General features: G+C 37.5%; 1 protein-coding gene across 3 annotated transcripts in view; it reads left to right on the top strand.

Moving 5' to 3' along the window:
• LOC120540316 (serine/threonine-protein kinase WNK2-like) overlaps positions 1 to 22,546 on the top strand; it is a 205,600-nt gene that overhangs the window by 41,613 nt on the left and 141,441 nt on the right. For all 3 annotated transcript variants that reach the window (XM_039770970.1, XM_039770969.1, XM_039770968.1), the window contains exons 2-6: positions 11,613 to 11,785; positions 11,912 to 12,132; positions 18,621 to 18,778; positions 19,728 to 19,816; positions 20,056 to 20,275. In XM_039770970.1, the coding sequence (XP_039626904.1) occupies positions 11,613 to 11,785; positions 11,912 to 12,132; positions 18,621 to 18,778; positions 19,728 to 19,816; positions 20,056 to 20,275 (861 nt within the window). The remainder of the gene's footprint in view (positions 1 to 11,612; positions 11,786 to 11,911; positions 12,133 to 18,620; positions 18,779 to 19,727; positions 19,817 to 20,055; positions 20,276 to 22,546) is intronic.

Below are 22,546 nucleotides of genomic sequence, written 5' to 3'. Positions count from 1 at the left end.
AACTGCTTCATTTTTGTGCCGGGTTGACTAAAATACTGACAAACCAGGAAGAAGAGGAAGACGATAGTGAACTGGACAACAACGCCGCCATTGCGGATTCGGACGACGAATAGCAGCGGAAGGTACAGAAGACATTGCCATTTATCTTTAACAGTCTTATGCAGTATGTAAAATTGAAATAAAGTAGCTGTTTGTAATATTAGCCGATATTTTTGTGTACCTATATGTACCGACACGCGCGTAAAAAAATATTGCGTTCTGAAGGTTTTATTTAATAATGGCCGGTCTCGAATTGCAGCCAGTCTATAAGCGCCAGTACCCGAGGCTAGTTTTGCAAATAAACGCCGAGGGCCACTATTGGAGCATATACTGTGTGAGTGTGTGTGTGTGTGTGTGTGTGTGTGTGTAATAAAAAAATATATATATATATATATATATATATATATATATATATATATATATAAAATAACAAAATACATAATACACTAGCATTAGTACCCAGCGTTGCCTGGGAATCTATTACCAGAGAATTTCCCAAATGACAGAAACAGAACATAGCAATAGAACAAACATTTTTCTGATTGACATTGGCACTGGCAGTGGTAACTACAGAGAGAAGTGACATACAACCGGTGCTGAGTTTGGGGAAAGTGGTGGGGGAAGGATGGTGTCTTTTTAAGGTGAATCTCTGTTCAAACGTGATTGCATATAATAGACGTTGGCGAATGAAATACAGCACTATCCGTGCGTCAGTGTGTCAGCCGGTCACGCACACTGGGTCGTTCACGTTTTACATCCATACGGCAGTTGCTCTTCACCCAATCAAAGCAGTCGGCCTTCTCATACTAGGACACTTCCGCCATCTGTTGGCAATTTAAAGAAACATGCGTAAAGAGCGACGCACAGAGACTAAAGCTGCCGCTAGATGGTGCTGCGGTGCACGTCTGTTGGAACGTGCGACCATCTTGTCAATGATAAGTATGGGGACGTGTGCCGATGGTTGTGTCGGTGAAAAGGTGCTCTGCGGTTCACCACGAACATTTTTCCGAACCAAACATACCCCATGACCTTCTCCTGGTCACAAAGGAGCCTCAAGCCCAGTTTGGTGCCGATCAGATGCCTGGTGCAGATTTGTATGGTGAACATATATATGTGTGTGTACTCTACACTAATTCTGGGAAGGGCCTCCTTTTTGCTGTTTAAACTGCTTCAGTTCTTTTGTAGCATTGATTCCACAAGATGTTAGAAACATTCCTTTAAGATTCTGGTCCATGTTGACATGATTGCATTATGCAGTTTCTGCAAACTGACAGCATGAGCAGGCAGCAGACTAATGATCTGTTCTTCCACATCTCAAAGGTGTTTCTATTGGTGTCCAGATTCAGAGATATGGGACGGCCATTGATTAGCAAGAATCTAATGTTCAATGAAGCCAATTTGGGACAGTTACCTTATGACATGGTGTATTATGCTGGAAGTAGCCAAGTGAACATGGGCAAGTTGTGGCCATGAAGAGATGCACATGGTTAGCAACCATACTAAAATAATCCGTGGCATTCAAGTGATGATTGATTGGTATTACAAAGCCCAAGGTGTTTCATGAAAACAATCCGAAAACCAATACACCATTTTCCTGGACTGTTGAGACAGAGCAGGTTTGGTACATGGATTCATGCTGTTGGTGCCAGAATCGGACCCCTACCATCTCCCTGTCTCATGAGAAACCAATGCATTAGTACAGGCTAGGTTTTTCCAGTCTTCAGCTGTTTAGTTTTGGTGAGTCTGCTGCAACCTTAGCTTTCTATTTGTTGCTCGCAGGAGTGGAACCCCATAGTTTTCTACAGTTCTAGCCAATCTGTCTCAAGGTTTGACATGTTGTTGTGCGTCCTGCGATCCTTTTGTTCTTACCACAGTTGTACATAGTGATTATCTGAATTACTGTAGGCTTTCTGTCAAGTCAAACTACTCTGGCCATTCTCCTTTGACCTCTTATCAATTAGGTGTTTCAGTCTGCAGAACTGTCATTAACTTTTTTTTGTGCTCCAGCAGAAGTAATGAAAGGAAATTGTAGGTCCAAGGGTTTAACCACTATGCCCCCCTGCCTGCCAATAATATTAACACTTGATTTATTAAAAAAAAAACTACAGCTGCTAGGTAATGCAGCTAGTTTAATATGATGCTACATTTTTGTTTTTTTTGTTTGTTACTGCTTTCGAAAGTATTTAGATAAGCTTGTATATTGTCAGGAAATAAAGAATATCACAGACCCTCGATCTAATGCACGAATGACTGATCCGTTAAGTTTCTAAGGGAGAAACCCTCAGCCCCATCTTTAAATGCTGATTGGTCATTTGATTGCTTTTAGTTTTAGAACGATTAAAGCATGGTCGCTATTCAAGATGCAATACGCACGTAATTCATTTGCTTTGCTTTTCAACTTAGTTAACATGTTGAGGTGGTGGTTGGGAGAATTTGCCACAGGATCCCAAATTGGGACCCAAGTGCAGTCGTGGAAGGAGTGACACCTCAGTACCACACTAGTTCAAATGAAATATGTGAGTTTTTATTTTTTATTTTACAGTGGCTGGTGTGCCAATCCTGCCACCAACCCCCAAGTGTTCCCTTTTTTTTTTTTGTCAGAGGCTGCACCCCAATCATTGTTTTCTTTAGCTTGACCATCCTATAAATTGCTTTCTAAATTGCACTAAATTGTTTTCATCTGCATCTGGTGACTGGAATTGTGGTAAGCTAGTCAATATGCTGTCATCGCTAGAACATAATTACATAGGGATTATCATTAAGTAGTACAAATCCGAAACGTGCAGTTCAAGTACCACCATTTTCAGGTAGTACTGCTGCATACTTTATTCATAGTCTATATGTAAACTAGCAGAATACCCGTGCTTCGCAGCAGAGAAGTAGTGTGTTGAAGAAGCAATGAAAAAGAAAAGGAAACATTTTGAAAATAACGTAACATGATTGTCAATGTAATTGTTTCGTCACTGTTGTGATTGATGAGTGTTGCTGTCATATATGTGTGTATGTGTATATATATATATATATATATATATATATATATATATATATATATATATATATATATATATATATATATATATATATATATATATATATATATATATATATATATATATATATATATATATACACAACTATCGTATATGTTCAAGTTCTATTTAAATTTTAAATAGAAGGAATTTTTATTTAGTTGACAGAATATTATTCCGGAATAAATCAACTCAAACCTTAAATAACTATATAACTAATATTTTGCTCTCCATAAAAATATATCCTGTCTAAATTATACAAGTTAGAAATAAAGTAAACGTTAAAAGAACAAAAAGAACAAACATTAAAATTTTTTACTCTTATGTAATTTTATATAAAAAATAAACTTAAATGTGAAATATCCCAAAAGATTTTGCTCTCCATAAAAATATATCCTGTCAAAATTATACAAATTCAAATATAATCATGGCGCATAACAAAACGTGTGCTATTGTGGTTTTGCCTGCGTGCCTCAATAAGTCATCCTCCCCTCGCTCTTACTTTTTTACCGTTCATCTAATGAATACACTGAGTATGGCTTTACCAAAACAATCATTGATTGCAAATAAAGTATCCATTATTCATAAAACTTCAATTGGTGATCTGTCTTTCTGCGTTAACCGCATATTTTTTCATACGTCTCAAACCAAGGGGATGCAAAGTTAAAATGAATAAAAATGCGTACATACTCAGTGCATCCCCTCTCGGGAATCGAACCTCGGAAGCCGGCGCTAAAGGTGAAGCCTCTACTATTGCGCCATGGCGTGTGGTTTGTCTATTTGAGCATAGCAGTATAATTCAGTTTTTGTTCAGCACTCTTTGGAACTGTTGCTTTTTGTCTGCGCACTGTGTCAGTTCACGTGAGCCTCTGAATATGTTTTATATGTCACTCGCTCGCTTCTAATTGTTTCGCTGCCTTCTTAATTATATAATGCATGTTTTCTTCAGCGGTTTTTGGAGCTCTTCCTGGTTTTCTACGTACTGTGTGATTACGTGGGAGGCGTGATGATGTCAAACGAAACTCCGCACCCCCACGACTTTCGAGCTCAACTCCATTACAGTAAATGGAGAAAAATAGCTTCTAGTTATGACCATTACGTGTAGAATTTCGAAATGAAACCTGCCCATCTTTTGTAAGTAAGCTGTAAGGAATGAGTCTGCCAAATTTCAGCCTTCTACCTACACGGGAAGTTGGAGAATTTGAGTGAGTGAGTGAGGGCTTTGCCTTTTATTAGTATAGATTAACTTAAACATAATTGATTTGTATTTAGTAAAAGAATTTTGTATACAGTCGATTCCTGACAAAAAAGCTTTTGACACCAGTGTTTGGGAAGATAACATACTAAATTATACCATCATCGCACCTTTCTGACCAGTGTCATTTTTCCTCTAGTCAAATATTTGAAATCACTAAACATGAATTACTGTTAAGATGCCAAAAGTGTACGAAAAAAGTCATAATACTGGGCCAACTTAAATTCTTTCGCACCTCTCCATTAGCATTTTTATTTTGCAGATGTGTTGATCAGCACAAGCAGCAGGCAACCTGCTATCCCATCCCCCACCGCCGCAGCTCAAGTTGGACAAAAAGTTCTCCCAGCTCAATTCTGTTTATCTGGGTGTGAGGTGCCTGCAATTGTATATGCAAACAATGGTGCCGAGAATGCAGTCAGACTTCTTTTTACACATATACACAGTAAGCATGGCACTGCCAGATCTAAACACTAGCGTGGAGAGTTGCTTGTTTACTGAAGTGTCTTTAACTGCAGGTGGAAGCTGCCATCACACTTTACATAACTGATCTTTTCCTGTAGGCCCTGCTGTTCCATTGAAGGATGTGTGGGGCAGATTCACTGGTAGGATGATGGCAAACCTGTTGTTGCATCCAAACGGTGCCATCTTTCACCTTTACGCCTGGTGCAGCTGCGTTGTTCTTGTGTGTGTCTGGACGTTTCTTGGGGAGGCATCTGTTCGGTTTCTCCGATGTAGAACTCTTATCTGAGTTCACCTCTGTTATAGCACTCTTTATTTGAAAACAGCAGTGTCAGATTGATGGGTGTGTGAACGCGACAGAGAAAATAGAACTAAAAAACGCTAACCTTTACAAGTACCGTAAATTTACACCGGCTTTTACAGACTCAAATCAAATGTAAGTTTTTATTCTAAAATAGTAACAGTAAAAGCAGCTCACTACTCAAAACGGTAAATGTAGGAAGGACCTGGAATTGAACCCGCAAGCTCTTAATTATGAGTCAACAATTCTTACCTCTGCACCAGCCAAGCAGTTGTGTCCGCGTCGTACCCTAACTGGATTTTTTTCTTCAGTTATATTCTTGAATAAAGGCACACTTGTTTTGTTATACCTTTTGTGAAAGTATTTTTGATATTTGGACTTCAGTTTCACACACTATGCACTTCTGGTCAAAATTTTGTCATTACTATAACATGAACAAAGTTGGTTTTAACTATGTGTTCAACATTTCTTGCCTCGCATTTCCTGTCATCCTACATTTATCCAGATTGTTGTAGACAGATCACTCATGAAATGCATGTGTTCCAAATAACAATGTATTATTTACCCTGTAAAACTCCAAGCGCCTCACACCCAGATAAACAGACTTGAGCTGGAAGAATGTTTTGTTCAACTTGAGCTGTGGCAGTGGGGGGGGGATGGGATAGCAGGCTGCTTGTGCTGATCGACACTTTTGCAAAACAAATGGAGAAGTGCAAAGTAATTTAAGGTGGACCGGGATTATAACTTTTTTTTCGTAGGCGTCACGGATTCTAGTGTTAAAGATGAGCTGTTCCATTTCTTTTTGTTGTTGAGGTTAAATTCTGATTGTAAGACTAGTCTTTTTTCCTATAAAGTGCCTCATTTGGGGACTTGGCATGTTCTTAATCTATTCTGGTTGTTTGTTGAATAGCTCTGACACCTTCCTAGTTTTACAATGTTTTTTTAAAAGATATGAAATCTGCCCTCTTGAAAAAGCCTTTAGAGTTTCCAAGAGTATTCCTGCAGAGACCTCCGAGGATGCATTTGTCTCCAGAAAACAAACAATTTGCTCACAGATGAATTTTGTACAGTTCTTATCATCTGATGACAGGGGGTTAAAACACAAGCTATGAGATGAGTGTGTAGGGTACAGTGGTATACAGTACTCCCTGTGATCAGAAGGATATGGTCAAAGATAATAGTATCATATATGGAAGATTTGATAATGGGCAGTAATTTTTAACAATAAAGAAATAATAAATTCTTGAGTATCTGTGATGTACTGGTGAGAAGGATTATACTGTTGAGCTTGGATTTAAAAATCTCCATGGGTCTGATAATGCTAGACCCATTACAAACCGTGTGATTATTTTTGCCATGCTAGATGTTATCACCACTATGGATGAAGACCTATCCATGTTAGGATTTAAGACATAAAGTCTCTGACCATTTTAATTATTATAAGTGTTCACATTAGGAATATATGTAAATACATTTTGGGTAAACTCTATCATCCACATTAGGTGCGTAAATATTTATCAAAGTTACTTTAGTTTGAAATTATCCTTCATCAGATACTATGTCTGATATTATAAATGGGATTGTTTTATGTATTAAAAGTCCCACACTTCTAGTTTGCATTGCTGGAGTGAAAGATTTGGCCAATCTAGTCTCTTTGCGCCCAAAACTGGGCCTTTACTTATTAAGCGAGTCTCCTGTAATAATACTACCTTGGCATATAGACCTGTTAGGTGAGAATTTTTTTTTCCATCTTTAGATCTTAATTGAGACCTTTCAATTCTCAGCTCACAAAGCTCACTGTTTGGTTAGAGAGACACCACTTGTGAACTTTTGAAGACATTTTGTAAACATAAGTAAAAGTAGTACATTGTTTCATACAATAGCATTAACCTTGATTTCATATTGTTGTTGACTATTGTGGCTACGAAGCCTGTCCTCATGTTGGCACTTATAGTTGTCAGGGTAAAAAGCATACATAAATAGTACAGTGCAGATGCAATAAACCCAGAGTATGATTTTAAACATTCTCTTTAGGTGATTAAAAAAAAAAAGGAACAAAAGTCTTCATACTGTAAATAACTAGTTACTTAGTGGTTACCAAACTATACATACAATTAATATAAGAAATTTAAATTGTGATTTAAAAGTGGAGGGAAAAAGGGGCCGAAAAGGAAATACTGTAAAATGTATAGTTACTGCAAATGCTGCATTACAAACTGCAAGTACAATCTTCTTTGCATTGCCAGGACACATTATGACTCGTGGTAATATTTTAAGTGATGTCAGGATCCGTCATCTTAGCACATTTTCTGCTTCTTTGGGAGAACTGAAGATGTGGAACTGGTCATGAAAGATCACTTTCAAATTGGCAGGAAACAAGAAGCTTTATCTGAATTCTGCGCTCCAAGGGCAGAGTTGTTGCTTTTGACTCACTTGGGTTGTCGGTAGAAGTTAACAGTTGGGATAGAGAAGACATGCTCAGTTCTGGTAATTTGCCAGAGTTTGGCGAATTCTCACTGCCCGCCTCACTTGCAGTTTTGCTTCCACTTTCAATTGGAGCTGATGCTGTAGTGTGAGGTCCTGGCAGATCTGTTACTTCACCCGTCTTTTCCAAGTCAGACTCTGGCAGGCTATATTGTGTACTTGAACTTTAATCCGGTTTAAACTTTGATAAATTTTTATCTGCCTTTTTCCTTCTCTTTCTGGACACCTTTGTCTGTTTCTTATGCTTGTATATACTTGTAATTAAGTCTTCTTGGGTTGACTAAATACAGGATACATTGGAATGATAGTAAAAATAGGAAAATAACACAGCTACCAGTGGAGCACAGTTCTAGATGTCCATCTCTCTTAAACGTTCTTAAAACTTACTACATTGTCTTCTAATTTAAATGTTCTGGTGTTTTGACATCACTAGTACCACACTTCAGTAGGTGTTCTTTACATGTTATCCTGTGGAACATGCAGGCTGAAAGGAATACTTTTTATTTTGTCAAATCCAAAAAAAAATGTCCACCTCTTTGGAATGGTTTTTATGATCATTTAGACCTGCTGAGGCATCAATATTACTGGGAGCTAGAGTGTAATGGGACCAAGGTTTACATATTTTATGTAGCACTTAGGCAATTAAGCATCATATAATTGTATTTTATCTGGAGTATCACTTTTTTGAGCTGTGTAGGACAGAATGGGATTATCCACTTTGCTTTGGCATACAAGTATTTTGCTTATAAGACAGCCATCAGAGAAGCTGAACACTTCAGGTAAGGCCATAAATTCTCTTAACAGGGCCACTCTTTGGAATTCAACTTCAAAGACTTGTCTCTTAAGTTGAGCTAAGGCAAATGACATAGAGAGTTGTCTCTGTGATGGACTTGGTCAGTGAAGAAGAGCCCATGACTCAACCACATACAACCTTGATAGGAAAAAAACTTGTATTAATTGTCGTCATATAAAGGTTTGTGCTTATGTGTACCCAAGAAACCAGTGGCAAAATGTTCTCTCCTTTTATGACCAATTGCAACAATTAGGTTTTCATCCACTGTCCAGTCTCTGCCTTGCCTTAACATATTCAGGAGTTATCCCTTTTACTAGTTATGGACCATATAAGTGGAAGACTGTCTCGAACCGAGTTGGATGTGGAATCCATGAATCCAGACCTTTCTAAAGGAAAGCAAGGTCCACAAACAAGAGAGACTGTATGAAAAACAACACGTTAGTCTTCCTGAAGAAGAGAGAAACATCTGTTGGGTGGTTGGTGATCAGTTTAAGTTTTGTTAGCAAAAGAAGATCACTATGTGTGAAACCAGAAAAACTGCAGTGCTGCCCATAATCACAAGATGTGACTAAATTGCCTGCATCTGTCTTATATCCATAATCAACAAGAAGCAAACCATGAGTACATCTATTTTGATTCTGAGAACTATTGACTGAAACTTGATAGTTAGGATAAAGTCAGCTAATCTTATTCTGGTTATTGGTATTGCTGTAAATGAAAGTATTAACCTGTGTAAAGGATAATTCTTTACAGTAGCTGTTTGTAAATTTCATAGAAAAATTTGAAGCAGCAACAATCTTTCAACAAATAAACCCTGCAGTTAAACTGCAAGTAATACATTCTTCGCTATTTAGTTTCTATCTTTTAGTTAGTTGGATAGATGGATGGGTGACACCTGTGACAGGAACATTTTAAAGCTGGTTTGGAATGAATGATGTTACCTGGTTAATGTTTTAGTTAAGAATTAACTTTTGAATTCTTGTTTATATGGCTTCTATGAAATAGGAAGGTCAAATTAAGTTATCATACATTTGTTCTATTTTTATTGTTCTTTGCCTGTACTTGTTTTTGGTTTATTGCAGCAAGTGTGTCTAGGTTATTTGTTGAAAAACAGTATAGCTATGTTTTTCAGCTTTTCCAAAATTCTAATGCTTCTGAAAAGGTTTGAGCATTAAATGTTACTTTTATTTTTAAAAGTTACACAGTCCAAGTATCTTTGTTTTAAAAGTGAAATTCAAAGCAAAAACGGTAACAAATTGATGATACACACCAAAAAACCTTCTTGCTTTATGGTATTTCAGTTTCTGGTTTACATATCTTAGCTGCATTTCTTTAGGTTACTGCATTCTGTGGTAGAAATCAAAAACTGAACCACAAATGTGGAAAAAGTGAAAGTTTATACAGTGCATCCGGAAAGTATTCACAGCGCATCACTTTTTCCACATTTTGTTATGTTACAGCCTTATTCCAAAATGGATTAAATTCATTTTTTTCCTCAGAATTCTACACACAACACCCCATAATGACAATGTCAAAAAAGTTTACTTGAGGTTTTTGCAAATTTATTAAAAATAAAAAAACTAAGAAATCACATGTACATAAGTATTCACAGCCTTTGCTCAATACTTTGTCGATGCACCTTTGGCAGAAATTACAGCCTCACGTCTTTTTGAATATGATGCCACAAGCTTGGCACACCCATCCTTGGCCAGTTTCGCCCATTCCTCTTTGCAGCACCTCTCAAGCTCCATCAGGTTGGATGGGAAGCGTCGGTGCACAGCCATTTTAAGATCTCTCCAGAGATGTTCAATCGAATTCAAGTCTGGGCTCTGGCTGGGCCACTCAAGGACATTCACAGAGTTGTCCTGAAGCCACTCCTTTGATATCTTGGCTGTGTGCTTAGGGTCGTTGTCCTGCTGAAAAATGAATCGTCACCCCAGTCTGAGGTCAAGAGCGCTCTGGAGCAAGTTTTCATCCAGGATACCTCTGTACATTGCTGCATCTTTCCCTTTATCCTGACTATTCTCCCAGTTCCATCCCCACAGCATGATGCTGCCTCCACCATGCTTCACTTTAGGGATGGTATTGGCCTGGTGATGAGCGGTGCCTGGTTTCCTCCAAACGCGATGCCAGAGAGTTCAATATTTGTCTCATCAGACCAGAGAATTTTGTTTCTCATGGTCTGAGAGTCCTTCAGGTGCCTTTTGGCAAACTCCAGGCGGGCTGCCATGTGTCTTTTACTAAGGAGTGGATTCCATCTGGCCACTCTACCATACAGGCCTGATTTGGTGGATTGCTGCAGAGATGGTTGTCCTTCTGGAAGGTTCTTCTCTCTCCACAGAGGACCTCTGGAGCTCTGACAGAGTGACCATTGGGTTCTTGGTCACCTTCCTGACTAAGGCCCTTCTCCCCCGATCGCTCAGTTTAGGTGGCCGGCCAAATCTAGGAAGAGTTCTGGTGGTTTTGAACTTATTCTGCTTACGGATGATGGAGGCCACTGTGCTCATTGGGACCTTCAAAGCAGTAGAAATTTTTCTGTAACCTTCCCCAGATTTGTGCCTCGAGACAATCCTGTCTCGGAAGTCTACAGACAATTCCTTTGACTTCATGCTTGGTTTGTGCTCTGACATGAACTGTCAACTGTGGGACCTTATATAGACAGGTGTGTACCTTTCCAAATCATGTCCAATCTACTGAATTTATCACAGGTGGACTCCAATTAAGCTGCAGAAACATCTCAAGGATAATCAGGGGAAACAGGATGCACCTGAGCTCAATTTTGAGCTTCATGGCAAAGGCTGTGAATACTTATGTACATGTGAATTCTCAGTTTTTTTATTTTTAATAAATTTGCAAAAACTTCCAAGTAAACTTTTTTTCACGTTGTCATTATGGGGTGTTGTGTGTAGAATTCTGAGGAAAAAAATGAATTTAATCCATTTTGGAATAAGGCTGTAACATAACAAAATGTGGAAAAAGTGATGCGCTGTGAATACTTTCCGGATGCACTGTAAATTATACTGATCTCCTCATAATTCAGGCGTCTTGGCACAAAGGTGAAACAGAGATCAGTATTTTATACCACAGTTGTTGTAGCAGCCCTTGTAAACTTTAGCCTTGGTTTGGTAACATGCCATGTAGAAAACCTTTATTTTTTAATTTGCCAATTGAATGTTTATACGTGTTCATATGTACAGTAAATATATCATCATCACTTTGTACTCGTGATAATGTCCATTATTTAATTTACAGGATCGCAAGCTATCAAAGGCTGAAAGACAGCGATTCAAAGAGGAAGCAGAGATGCTGAAGGGCTTGCAGCATCCTAATATTGTGCGTTTTTATGACTCTTGGGAGTCTCATGTTAAAGGGAAGAAGTGCATTGTACTTGTGACTGAGCTAATGACCTCAGGCACTCTGAAAACGTAAGCTTCAAATTGTTTTTGTATATCTATACTATATTAAAGGCTAATATGAAAATTTTTCTTTAAATGTCAAATTTGCATAATGTGTTTGAGGCTGAATCCTTTTTTTGTCTTTTATTTCCATAGATATTTGAAGAGATTTAAAGTAATGAAGCCAAAGGTTTTACGCAGTTGGTGTCGTCAGATTTTGAAAGGCTTATACTTTTTGCACACTAGGACCCCTCCAATCATTCATAGAGATCTGAAATGTGATAATATTTTCATTACTGGCCCAACTGGATCGGTAAAGATAGGTGACTTAGGCTTGGCTACTTTAAAAAGAGCTTCTTTTGCCAAAAGTGTAATAGGTAATAATTTTTTTTTCTTACATATGAAGGCTTAAACCACTTTTTGAACTGTAGAAGTGTTATATTTGAATATTTCTGTATAAGACAGATTACTCTGAATTGCATTGTTTCATTATGGGTGTGTGTGTATATACAGGGAGTGCAGAATTATTAGGCAAGTTGTATTTTTGAGGATTAATTTTAATATGGAACAAACACAGTGCTATCAGTCAATCCAAAATGTTAATAAACCTGAAACCTGAATGTTTCACAACGGAAATGTGAGTGTGAACATCATCAGGGGAATACATATGTGCGCACAATTATTAGGCAACTATTAGTGTGCAGATTTATTATGCAACTAAAGGAAAAATGAAAATTTTCCCATCTCACTTGTTTATTTTCATCTGTTATAGTGAGAATAATAAACAAACACCTCAAAATTTACAAATAAACATCTCTGACATTTCAAAAAAAATAAATCAATCAATCAATGACCAATATAGCCACCCTTCTTTCCAATAACAGTCATAAGCCTTTCCATTCATGGAGTCTGTCAGTTTCTTGATCTGTTGACGATCAGCTTTTTGTGGAGCAGTGACTACAGCCTCCCAGACACTCTTCAGAGAGGTGTATTGTTTTTCTCCCCCGTAAATCTAGCGTTTAAGAAGTGCCCACAAGTTCTCGATAGGGTTTAGGTCAGATGAGGAAGGGGGGCCATGTCATTATTCCTTCATCTTTAAGGCCTTTACTGGCTGGCCACGCAGTGGAGAACTTCGATGCAAGTGATGGAGCATTGGCCTGCATAAAAATCATGGTCTTTTTCCTGTATCACTGTTTGAAGAAAGTGTCTTGAAAAACTGGCAGTAGGTTTGGGAGTTGATTTTGAGTTCATCTTCAATGCAAAAAGGTCCAACTAGCTCATCTTTAAAAATACCAGCTCATACCAGTACCCCACCTCCACGTTGGAGTGGAGCTCTGTGCCCATTACTGATCCACAGGTCCATCCATCTGGTCCATCAAGAGTCACTCTCATCTCATCGGTCCATAAAACCTTTGAAAAAAATCTGTCTTCAGATATTTCTTGGCCCAGTTTTGACGTTTCAACTTATGTTTCTTGTTCAGTGGTGGTTGGGTTTCAGCCCTCCTTACCTTGGCCATGTCTTTGAGCACTGAACACCTTGTACTTCTGGGCACTCCAGGTAGGTTGCAGCTCTGGAATATGAAAGTACTGGAGGATAATGGGTTCCTGGTAGCTTCACGTTTGATTCTTCTCAAATCTTTGGCAGCTAATTTGCGTCTTTTGTTCTCACAACGTTTCTTGCGACCCTGTTGACTATTTGCAACAAAATGTTTGATGGTTCTGTGATCACACACCAATATCTTAGCAATTCCAAAAGTGCTGCATCCCTCTGAAAGACTTTTTACAATTTTTGACTTTTCAGAGTCAGTTAAATCTCTTTTTTGGCCCATTTTGCCTGAGGAAAACTAGCTGCCTAATAATTCTGCACACCTTGATATAGGGTGTTGATCTCCTTAGGCCACACCCTCCCTCATTACACAAATACACATCACCTGACGTGCTTAAATCCAATAAGCATTCAAGTTAATACAGCTTGGAGTTGGAATACACGCATTAAAAATGATGATATGGTCAAAATACTCACTTGCCTAATAATTGTGCACATAGTGTATGTATATGTACATGTTGACCAGGGACTTTATATCCATAATCATGGCAAGAATACTTTTATAAGTAAACTGAAAACTTCAGAACTTCTCAGCTGGTTTTGAGCAATAAGATTGTATTTCTACAATATATAATACTGTCAGATTCTTAGCATCACTTTTTCACTTTCAGCCACACTTTCAAGAACAATGAAATGTCCTTAATGAAATGGACAAGTTTTTGCCTGAAAAGAGACAATTGAATTCAAGTGCCAGGTGGTTAGTTGAGCCTTAGTTTCAGTTGTAGCAAGCCAGCTGGTTCATGCAACTCAAGTATCTGAACTTTTGCTGATAGCGGTATCCAAAGGCTTACATTTCATGCCACGAAAAATTTGATCCTCTACAAATTTCTTTCTCTAGTCTTTTTTATCTTTTTTCACAATAAGACTGAACAAATTTCAAAATTTGTTCGCAAGGAAAAAACCTTGCGAAATATCTTGCTTTTTTTCAGAAACTTTATAAACTGTCACTTGTCTCTTGGTGTTACCAGAGAGAGAAGTACTTGCTTAATCCAGTTTGGGGTCTGTCCTGGTATCATCAAACACAAGGCAGAAAATGTGTTTTTATAAAAACGTGGAGCACAGCAAGCCTTCACCTCCTAAGCATTATATTTATCTTTAGAAAAAAATGAGCCATTAAGTTGAATTATTTTTCAACAGAAAAAATGTGTAAAAGAACCACACAAATACCAAAACATCATCATAAATATGGTAGGAAAGGTATTTTTGGTGTCCACTGTCCTGATTCAGATTTAGTACATGTCCTTTGTGTGATAGGTTTTGAAACCATAAGCCATGTATAGCCCGATGGTATAGTTGGGACAGTAGAAGCGTGTTTTTGTGCACTTAAGATATATTTTTATGTTGCTTTCGCATGAGACATAGTATGTGCATGGTCCACTTGATCTATGCATCCCTTGTTTTGTTGTAGGCTACCACAGATCAAGGCTTAGTGACTTCCACATTTCTCCTGACATAAGCTTTTACAGTTGCTACATTGAGAACAGGGGGGCTAACATCTTTCTTATCCTTCAGCTTGAATGCAGTTATTTTGCCGTTTTGCCACACACCTACTTTCACCATGGTGAACCTTTAAATGACCAGATTTACCATGCATATCACCGTAGTTTGGTAATACATCAGATTTGATGTTGCCACTATCACTTGATTCAATTAATGGTTCAGCTTCACTGTGCTCAGAAACTGGTTATACCACTTATGTTCACATGCCTTTATGTTTTGGTTGACGTCTGTGCCTCACTCTTGAATATTCATGAGTTAACTAGTAGCTAAACACAAATATTAATTTTTTTGGCAGTATGTTCTTTTATCCACTAGATGCCAGCATTCTTTTCCAATAGTTATTTGGGCTTAACACTGTAAAGCCTATTGTCACACATTACCCTGAAACTGACCTAGGTTTAACCGTAAATACATAGAATTCCGAGCACTTTTAGGGGTAATGCCAAAAAGCCTGATGTGCTTTACAAATAGCAATAACAAATAAATTGAACAATAGCATGTACTAGTATATACTGTAGTCATTACCAAAAGTTTTGAGAATGATACACTGTTTGCTGCTTCCGTGTTTTTAGATCTTTTTTTCAGATGTTTCTATGATATACTGATGTATATTTACAAGCATCTCATAAGTTTCAAAAACTTTTATTGACAATCAGATTAAGTTCATACAAAGAGTCAATATTTGCAGTGTTGGCCCTTCTTTCCTTTTCTACGAACTTTTGTCTTCTGTGTAATTTTTTTTTCCCATTTTTTTTTACTTTGTATGTAAAGCGACCTTAGGTTTGTGAATGCCGCTCTATAAATACAACTTATTTATTATTATTATTCTCTTTTTCAATACCTTTTGCAGTTCACCCTGGCATGCTGTCAATCAACCTCTGGGCCAAATCCTGCCTGATATCAGCCCATTCTTGCATAGTCAATACTTGGAGTTTGTCAGAATTTGTGGGATTTTGTTTGTCCACCCACCTCTTGAGAACTGACCACAAGTTCTCAATAGGATTGTCTGGGGAGTTTCCTGGCCATGGATGCAAAATTTAGATGTTTGTTCCCCAAGCTACTTAGTTATCAGTTTTGCCTTATGGCACGGTGCTCCGTCATGCTGGAAAAGGCGAAATGTTCTTGGATAACCGGGAGAAGTTGCTCTCGTAAGATGTTTTGGTACCATTCTTTATTCATGGATATGTTCTTAGGCAAATTTATGAGTGAGCCCACTCCCTTGGCTGAGCAGCAACCCTACACTTGAATGGTCTCAGGATGCTTTACTGTTGGCACAGGACTGATGGTAACGCTCACCTTTTCTTCTCCGGACAATCTTTTTTCTGGATGTCCCAAACAATCAGAAAGGGGATTCATCAGAGAAAATGATTTTGCTCCAGTCCTCAGCAGTCCAATCCCTGTACATTTTGCAGAATACCAGTCTGCCCCTATTGTTTTTCTTGGAAATTAGTGTCTGCTTTGCTGCCCTTCTTGATACCAGGCCATCCTCCAAAATTCTTCGCCTCACTGTGCATGCAGATGCACGAACACCTGCCTGCTGCCATTCCTGAGCTAGCTCTGCACTGGTGGTGCCCTGATCCCGAGCCATGAATAAAGAATGGTACCAAAACATTCTCTAAAGGCAACTTCTCCCAACCATCCAAGAACAGTTTGGTGACTCACAATGCCTTTGCCAGCATGAGGGAGCACCGTGCCATAAGGCAAAAGTGATAACTAAAGTAGCTTGGAGAACAAAACTTTGAAATTTTGTGTCCATGGCCGGGAAACTCTCCAGACCTTAATCCCATTGAGAACTTGTGGTCAATCCTCAAGGGGCAGGTGGACAAACAAAATCCCACAAATTCTAATAAACTCCCAAGCATGCAAGAATGGGCTTCCATCAGTCAGGATTTGACTTAAAAATTGTATTGACAGCATGTCATGGCGATTTGCAGAGGTCTTGAAAAAGAAAGACCAACACTGCAAATATTAACTCTTTGCATAAACTTAATGTAATTGTCAATAAAAGCCTTTGAAATTTATGAAATGCTTGTAATTCTACTTCAGTATACCATAGAAACATCTGACAAAAAGATCTAAAAACACTGAAGCAGCAAACTTTCTGAAAACTAATACTTGTCATTCTGAAAACCTTTGGCCATGACTGTATTATTCCAAATAGATATCCTTCAAAGGGACTGAAGAAAAGCAAACAATAAGCTTAGTGCTGTAATTTCGATGCTAAACTAGCTAAACAGTTAATGGTTATTTTCACGATGAAAAGTAAAGAAGGTTGAATTTAGGCTGTATAGTCTTCATCTGGGTAATGTTCCAGAAAGCAGGATTTGTGTGAAATATAGTTAAAGTAGGTTGGTATTTGTGGTAATCTGGCTAGTTCTTTTCCATAAAACCTGGATTTAGCCAAAATTGTCTTTCTGAAACAGATTAAGCCAGAACTGCATGATTACATAAGGTCAAAGATGTGACTAACTCACTAATCCTGCTTTTTGGAACAAGCTCAAGATTTGCCTGTTTCAGAAAAAGATTTGACTAAATTCAGCTTAGTTACAAGGCAACAAATACTCACACTATCCTGCAAAAGAGCAAGTTTAACATACAGCGCATCACTTTTTTCACATTTTATGTTACAGCCTTATTCCAAAATGGATTCAATTAAGTTTTTTTCCTCAGAATTCTACACACATCACCCCATAATGACAACGTTAAAAATGTTTACTTGAGATTTTTGCAAATTTGAGCTGTTCAATGTTCAGCTTGGAAGTGCTTGCAAATGTTGCAGAGAATGCATATTAATCTAGATCTGGAATTGCATAAGCCGATTGAAATTCAGTGTTCAATCACTGGCTAATCTGTTGGTGTGAAATCGCACTACAGCAAGCTGAAATTTGTTTTGAGGCCCAAAATTGCATATCTCTCTTTCTGGAACAGTCTGCTGGTCTGCTACTGAACTAAAACTAGCAGTGGAACAAAAGTTAGTTGATGGTAAATGTGTTCTCTTTAAAGGGTGTATTTTGGTTAATTAGCGCACAAGTTTTTTTGATATTGAACAAAATGGTTTTAATAAGTAAAAATGGTACCTTTAATAGCTTCACTCTTAGAGCTATATACTTTGTACAGGAACATTCATCTTAAAGTAGTACACTCTGTGTGTGTGTGTGTGTGTGTACACAGAGAGAAATGGAGATACAGTATGATAAAATGAGTGTTTTTAATTGTTGTTGTTCTGTTTTCATTTTCAAAGTCCTTTCTCAGTGTAGTATTTTCCTGATCATGGTACTGAAGCATTTGGAGACTCATAAGTAAATGAAGGTTATCTTTCACAATGCCAACATTTTGCCGCCTTTGTGTCAGTACATGCTCCCAACCTCTATCTGTATGGCAATTAATAGGGTTTCAGAAAATATTAATGTTTGAATATATGTAAGAAGTAATAAAAAAATGTGTATCTGTGTTGAAAAGAACAGGCATTTCCACAAAACTTAATAGCCTTAATTAAGAATAACATGGTACTTATTTCAGCACAGGGTGGGTATGGTAGTGTTTGGAAGTTATACAATAAAAAAAAAGTCTTACTGTGTTGTGTACAGAAAGAAATCTCTGGGTAATTGAAGTCATTTGTAATCGATATGGAAAAAAAATCAGTATGTAGTTAATGTATTTGGTTTGGATTTTGTCTAGAATTGTAATCTATGTATGTTTGTTTGTTTGTATGCAGATCGAATGCATGTTAACTAATGTACATGCTTTCCTCTTAACTAGGTACTCCAGAATTTATGGCTCCAGAGATGTATGAAGAGCACTATGATGAATCGGTTGATGTGTATGCCTTTGGGATGTGCATGCTTGAAATGGCTACCTCAGAATATCCATACTCGGAGTGCCAGAATGCCGCACAGATTTATCGGAAAGTCACCAGTGTAAGAGAAAATGTCAATATTTTATCGGAAATGCATGTGTTCATAAAGAGTGTGCTAAAAACATAAGGGTTTGGAGTTTCATTAAGGAAATACAGTTGGTCTGCTGGTGAAGGCATATGTACTTTACTGGTTAACTAAATTGTCCATCCTTACTTAGCTGAACTTGATTATTTCAGATTTATGGTACTGTTATTCCAGATACAATCCAAACATATTTTTCTGTTTCTCTCTCTCTCTCTCTCGCACACACACACACACAGAAAGTATTGTTTCAGTAATCTGATAAGTATTCCAGATGAGGAAGTACTCTCCTCCTGTATCCCCAAAGTTGTGCTTATTAGATTGGTTGCTGAAGCTGAATATACTTTGTATGTGTGTTTCCCCACTTAAGTAGGCTCTTTGACAGACTAGAGCCTTGTTGAGAATTGGTTCCTGTCTTGTGCCAGAGCTGCCAAGAAGCTATGGCTGACTGCAGCTTTGAGAATGTTATGTATGTTTTAAATTGCTGATTGTGTTTTTAATTGCAGCAACTTTAAGTATTTTATAAAATTTCAGTAGTAATTCACAAACATGAGAATGAAAGTGTGTTTAATATTTATATTAATATAAATACAATAAAGAACACTACAAGATTTAAAAAAAAAAAAAATCAATCCAAACATGGCAAATATATTTGAGTGCTTATTGTTGAAGTAGCAAGAATGATCCAGTGTATTTAGCAGTATCATTTTCAAATTAAGAACTCTAAATGTACTATTGTATTTATCACCATTTTTTTTTTTAAAAAGTCCTTTTTATCCTAGTAACTATTAAAACTGTTACACTTGAGCAGTGCACATTGGTGAATCAAGGAAGATTTTCATGGTAACTATGAGTAATTCTGTCTTTAAAGTAAAATTGTTAAAATACTGCATTACACTGAAGATAGTATTTTATTTTTTAATTTCAGGGTGTGAAACCGGCAAGCTACAACAAAGTTTCAGATCCAGAAGTTAAAGAAATTATTGGAGACTGCATATGCCAAAACAAAGAAGAGAGGTTTGTTTTTTTTCGTGACTTTGATATGGTGCTATAGTAGCCATCCATCAATAACTAATGCATGCAGGCTGTTACAGAGTTTTTATACTTGTTTCAAAATCTGATATCTCCTGACCCTCATTGTAAAACGTATTAATATCTTACACATAAATGTTTATGTCCTATTTTTAGAACATGTGCTTTACCTTCATTTGTGACAGCTGTTTTTATTTTCTCCTTTTTAATTTTTTTTTCCCCAGGTATGTAATTAAAGATCTCCTGAATCATGGATTCTTTGCAGAAGATACTGGATTGAGAGTGGAGCTGGCCGAGGAAGATGATGGCAAGAAATCATCAATTGCACTTAGGCTATGGGTTGAAGATCCAAAGAAACTGAAAGGCAAATACAAGGATAATGGTGTTATAGAATTTAGTTTGGATCTGATAAATGAAAATCCAGAAGATGTAGCTCAGGAAATGGTGAGTAGTGTTATACGGCTTATTTTTCCAATTGTTTTCCATGATCATGAATGAAGCCATTTTCCATACAATGAAGTTTATTTTTGTATAGTTCTCTTCACAGAGTTCAGGCTCAGAGAGCCTTAACTAGTTCACAGGTAAATGCATTTACTTTACAATTTACATAATGCATATACTTAAAACATATAGGAAGATAAAGCATTTCCAAACTGATGGACATCAATGTAACATAGTAATATCTGTTTATTAACATACAGTAATTGTTGAAATGTGGCCAGTAGACAATGAAGGATGGAAACAAGCTCCAGTCAGCATCATCACTGGAAGATACAAGCCTCTGAGGGTTCTATGGTCGAGTATAATGCAAAATCAAAAAATTCACAATGTCGGAGATCTAGGCCAACTGTACGACTCCGGTCAGGGAGTCACAGAACACAGAGGGCGATAGAATATCTAATACTTTTATTTCCCATTTTCCAAAAATAAAGAAATCCAGTTGGCATGGATGGATGCCATTTATTTGTATGTATAATATAAAATAATGGTACCAAATGAGTTAAATACAATGCAAGAAGTCCAATTTATCCTCAGTGTTTGATACCTTTGCCCCAGGAGGCATTTTACTTTAACTGCTGTGTTGGTATAGTTTGGAGTTCTAACATTCCATACAATGGAATCGCAACTTTATTTTCAGCCTTGACATGAGTACTGCTGAATATTGGTTCTGGGTCTGAATTGGTGACCTTGGTGCTGAGGGACTAAATTTTGATTTTTTAGATCCCCTGTCTCAATGTTACCCACTCACTCTGTGGCCGGATTGGTGCCCCTGATTTGGGCCATGCATTAACTACAGTTTGGCCTGTAAGAGTTGAAGCAGGATCAGAAATTGCCAAATTGTCTAAAACTGAATTAATACAATTTTTGGCTTGCCTGATTACATTTGGGTTATTAATTTGGTCCTCTAAAGCATGTATTTTTCCTCCATCTCTAAATTAACATTATTATTTACATATTGCTGGACATACAGTGCCCCCCATAATGTTTGTGAAAATGGAACATTTTTACTTGATTTATACCTCTTCTCCACAGTTTAAAATTACAAATCAAACAATTGAGGTGTGATTGAAGTGTGCATTGCAGATTTTAAGGGTATTTCCTTACATGTGTTTCGGTCACAGCACAACACTTTATATATCTTCCTCCCCTTTTCAGAGCAATGTAATGTTTGGGACATAAAAATGGTAGACCTATTAAAGCCTTCACATTTAGTACTTTGTTGCATATGCCTTGCATGCAATGACTTCGAACACTACCAATTTAAGTTGAAGTAGTGTTAAACTCTTAACGTTTCTGCTTTTAAAGATGATGATCCTGCTTAAAAGAATGGAGCTTATTTTGAATTGAAGGTGCTGTTGTGGAGACACATGGCCATCTCATTGGGTGCGTGCAGTGAGGTACGGCATGTCTGAGCACACAGAGCCTGTATGAGCACCCTTGCAGTTATCCTTGCAGCCTGCCTGTTGCAGGTGGTTTGAGGTGCGGTGTGCCTGAAAGGAAATGCTGGCATTTCCATTTGCTTTTGCATTTGCAAGGAAGAATCCCGTATTTTGAGTAAACAATGTTTACTTACTGAAGTAATGGCTATAGTATGTGTGAGCTCAGCATGACTAATGGTGGTTAGATTTTTAAATAGAAAGTTGCTCGGGACGTGTTGTGGTGACTGGTGTGAACATGCCAGTGTCTACCTAGATAGGTAGAAGAAGGTGCAGTTTTTTATTCTTGACGACTTTGTAAATATGATTTGTAAATATAGTCATATGAAAACGTTTGGGAACCCCTCTCAGCTTGTATAATAATTTACTTTCAACAAAAAAAGATAACAGTGGTATGTCTTTCATTTCCTAGGAACATTTGAGTACTGGGGTGTTTTCAGAACAAAGAATTTTAGTGAAGTAGTATTTAGTTGTATGAAATTAAATCAAATGTGAAAAGCTGGCTGTGCAAAAAGTTTGGGTACCCTTGTAATTTTGCTGATTTGAATTCATGAAACTGCTCAATACTGATTACTTGCAACACCAAATTGGTTGGATTAGCTTGTTAAGCCTTGAGCTTCATAGACAGGTGTGTCCAATCATGAGAAAAGGTATTTAAATTGGTCAACTGCAAGTTGTGCTTCCCTTTGACTCTCCTTTGAAGAGTGACAGCATGGAATCCTTAAAGCAACTCTCAAAAGAAAAAAAAAATGTTCAGTATCATGGTTTAGGGGAAGGC

Source organism: Polypterus senegalus, chromosome 12 (genome assembly GCF_016835505.1).
Source record: "Polypterus senegalus isolate Bchr_013 chromosome 12, ASM1683550v1, whole genome shotgun sequence".
NCBI lineage: Eukaryota > Metazoa > Chordata > Cladistia > Polypteriformes > Polypteridae > Polypterus > Polypterus senegalus.
This window is presented reverse-complemented; position numbering and strand designations above follow the sequence as displayed.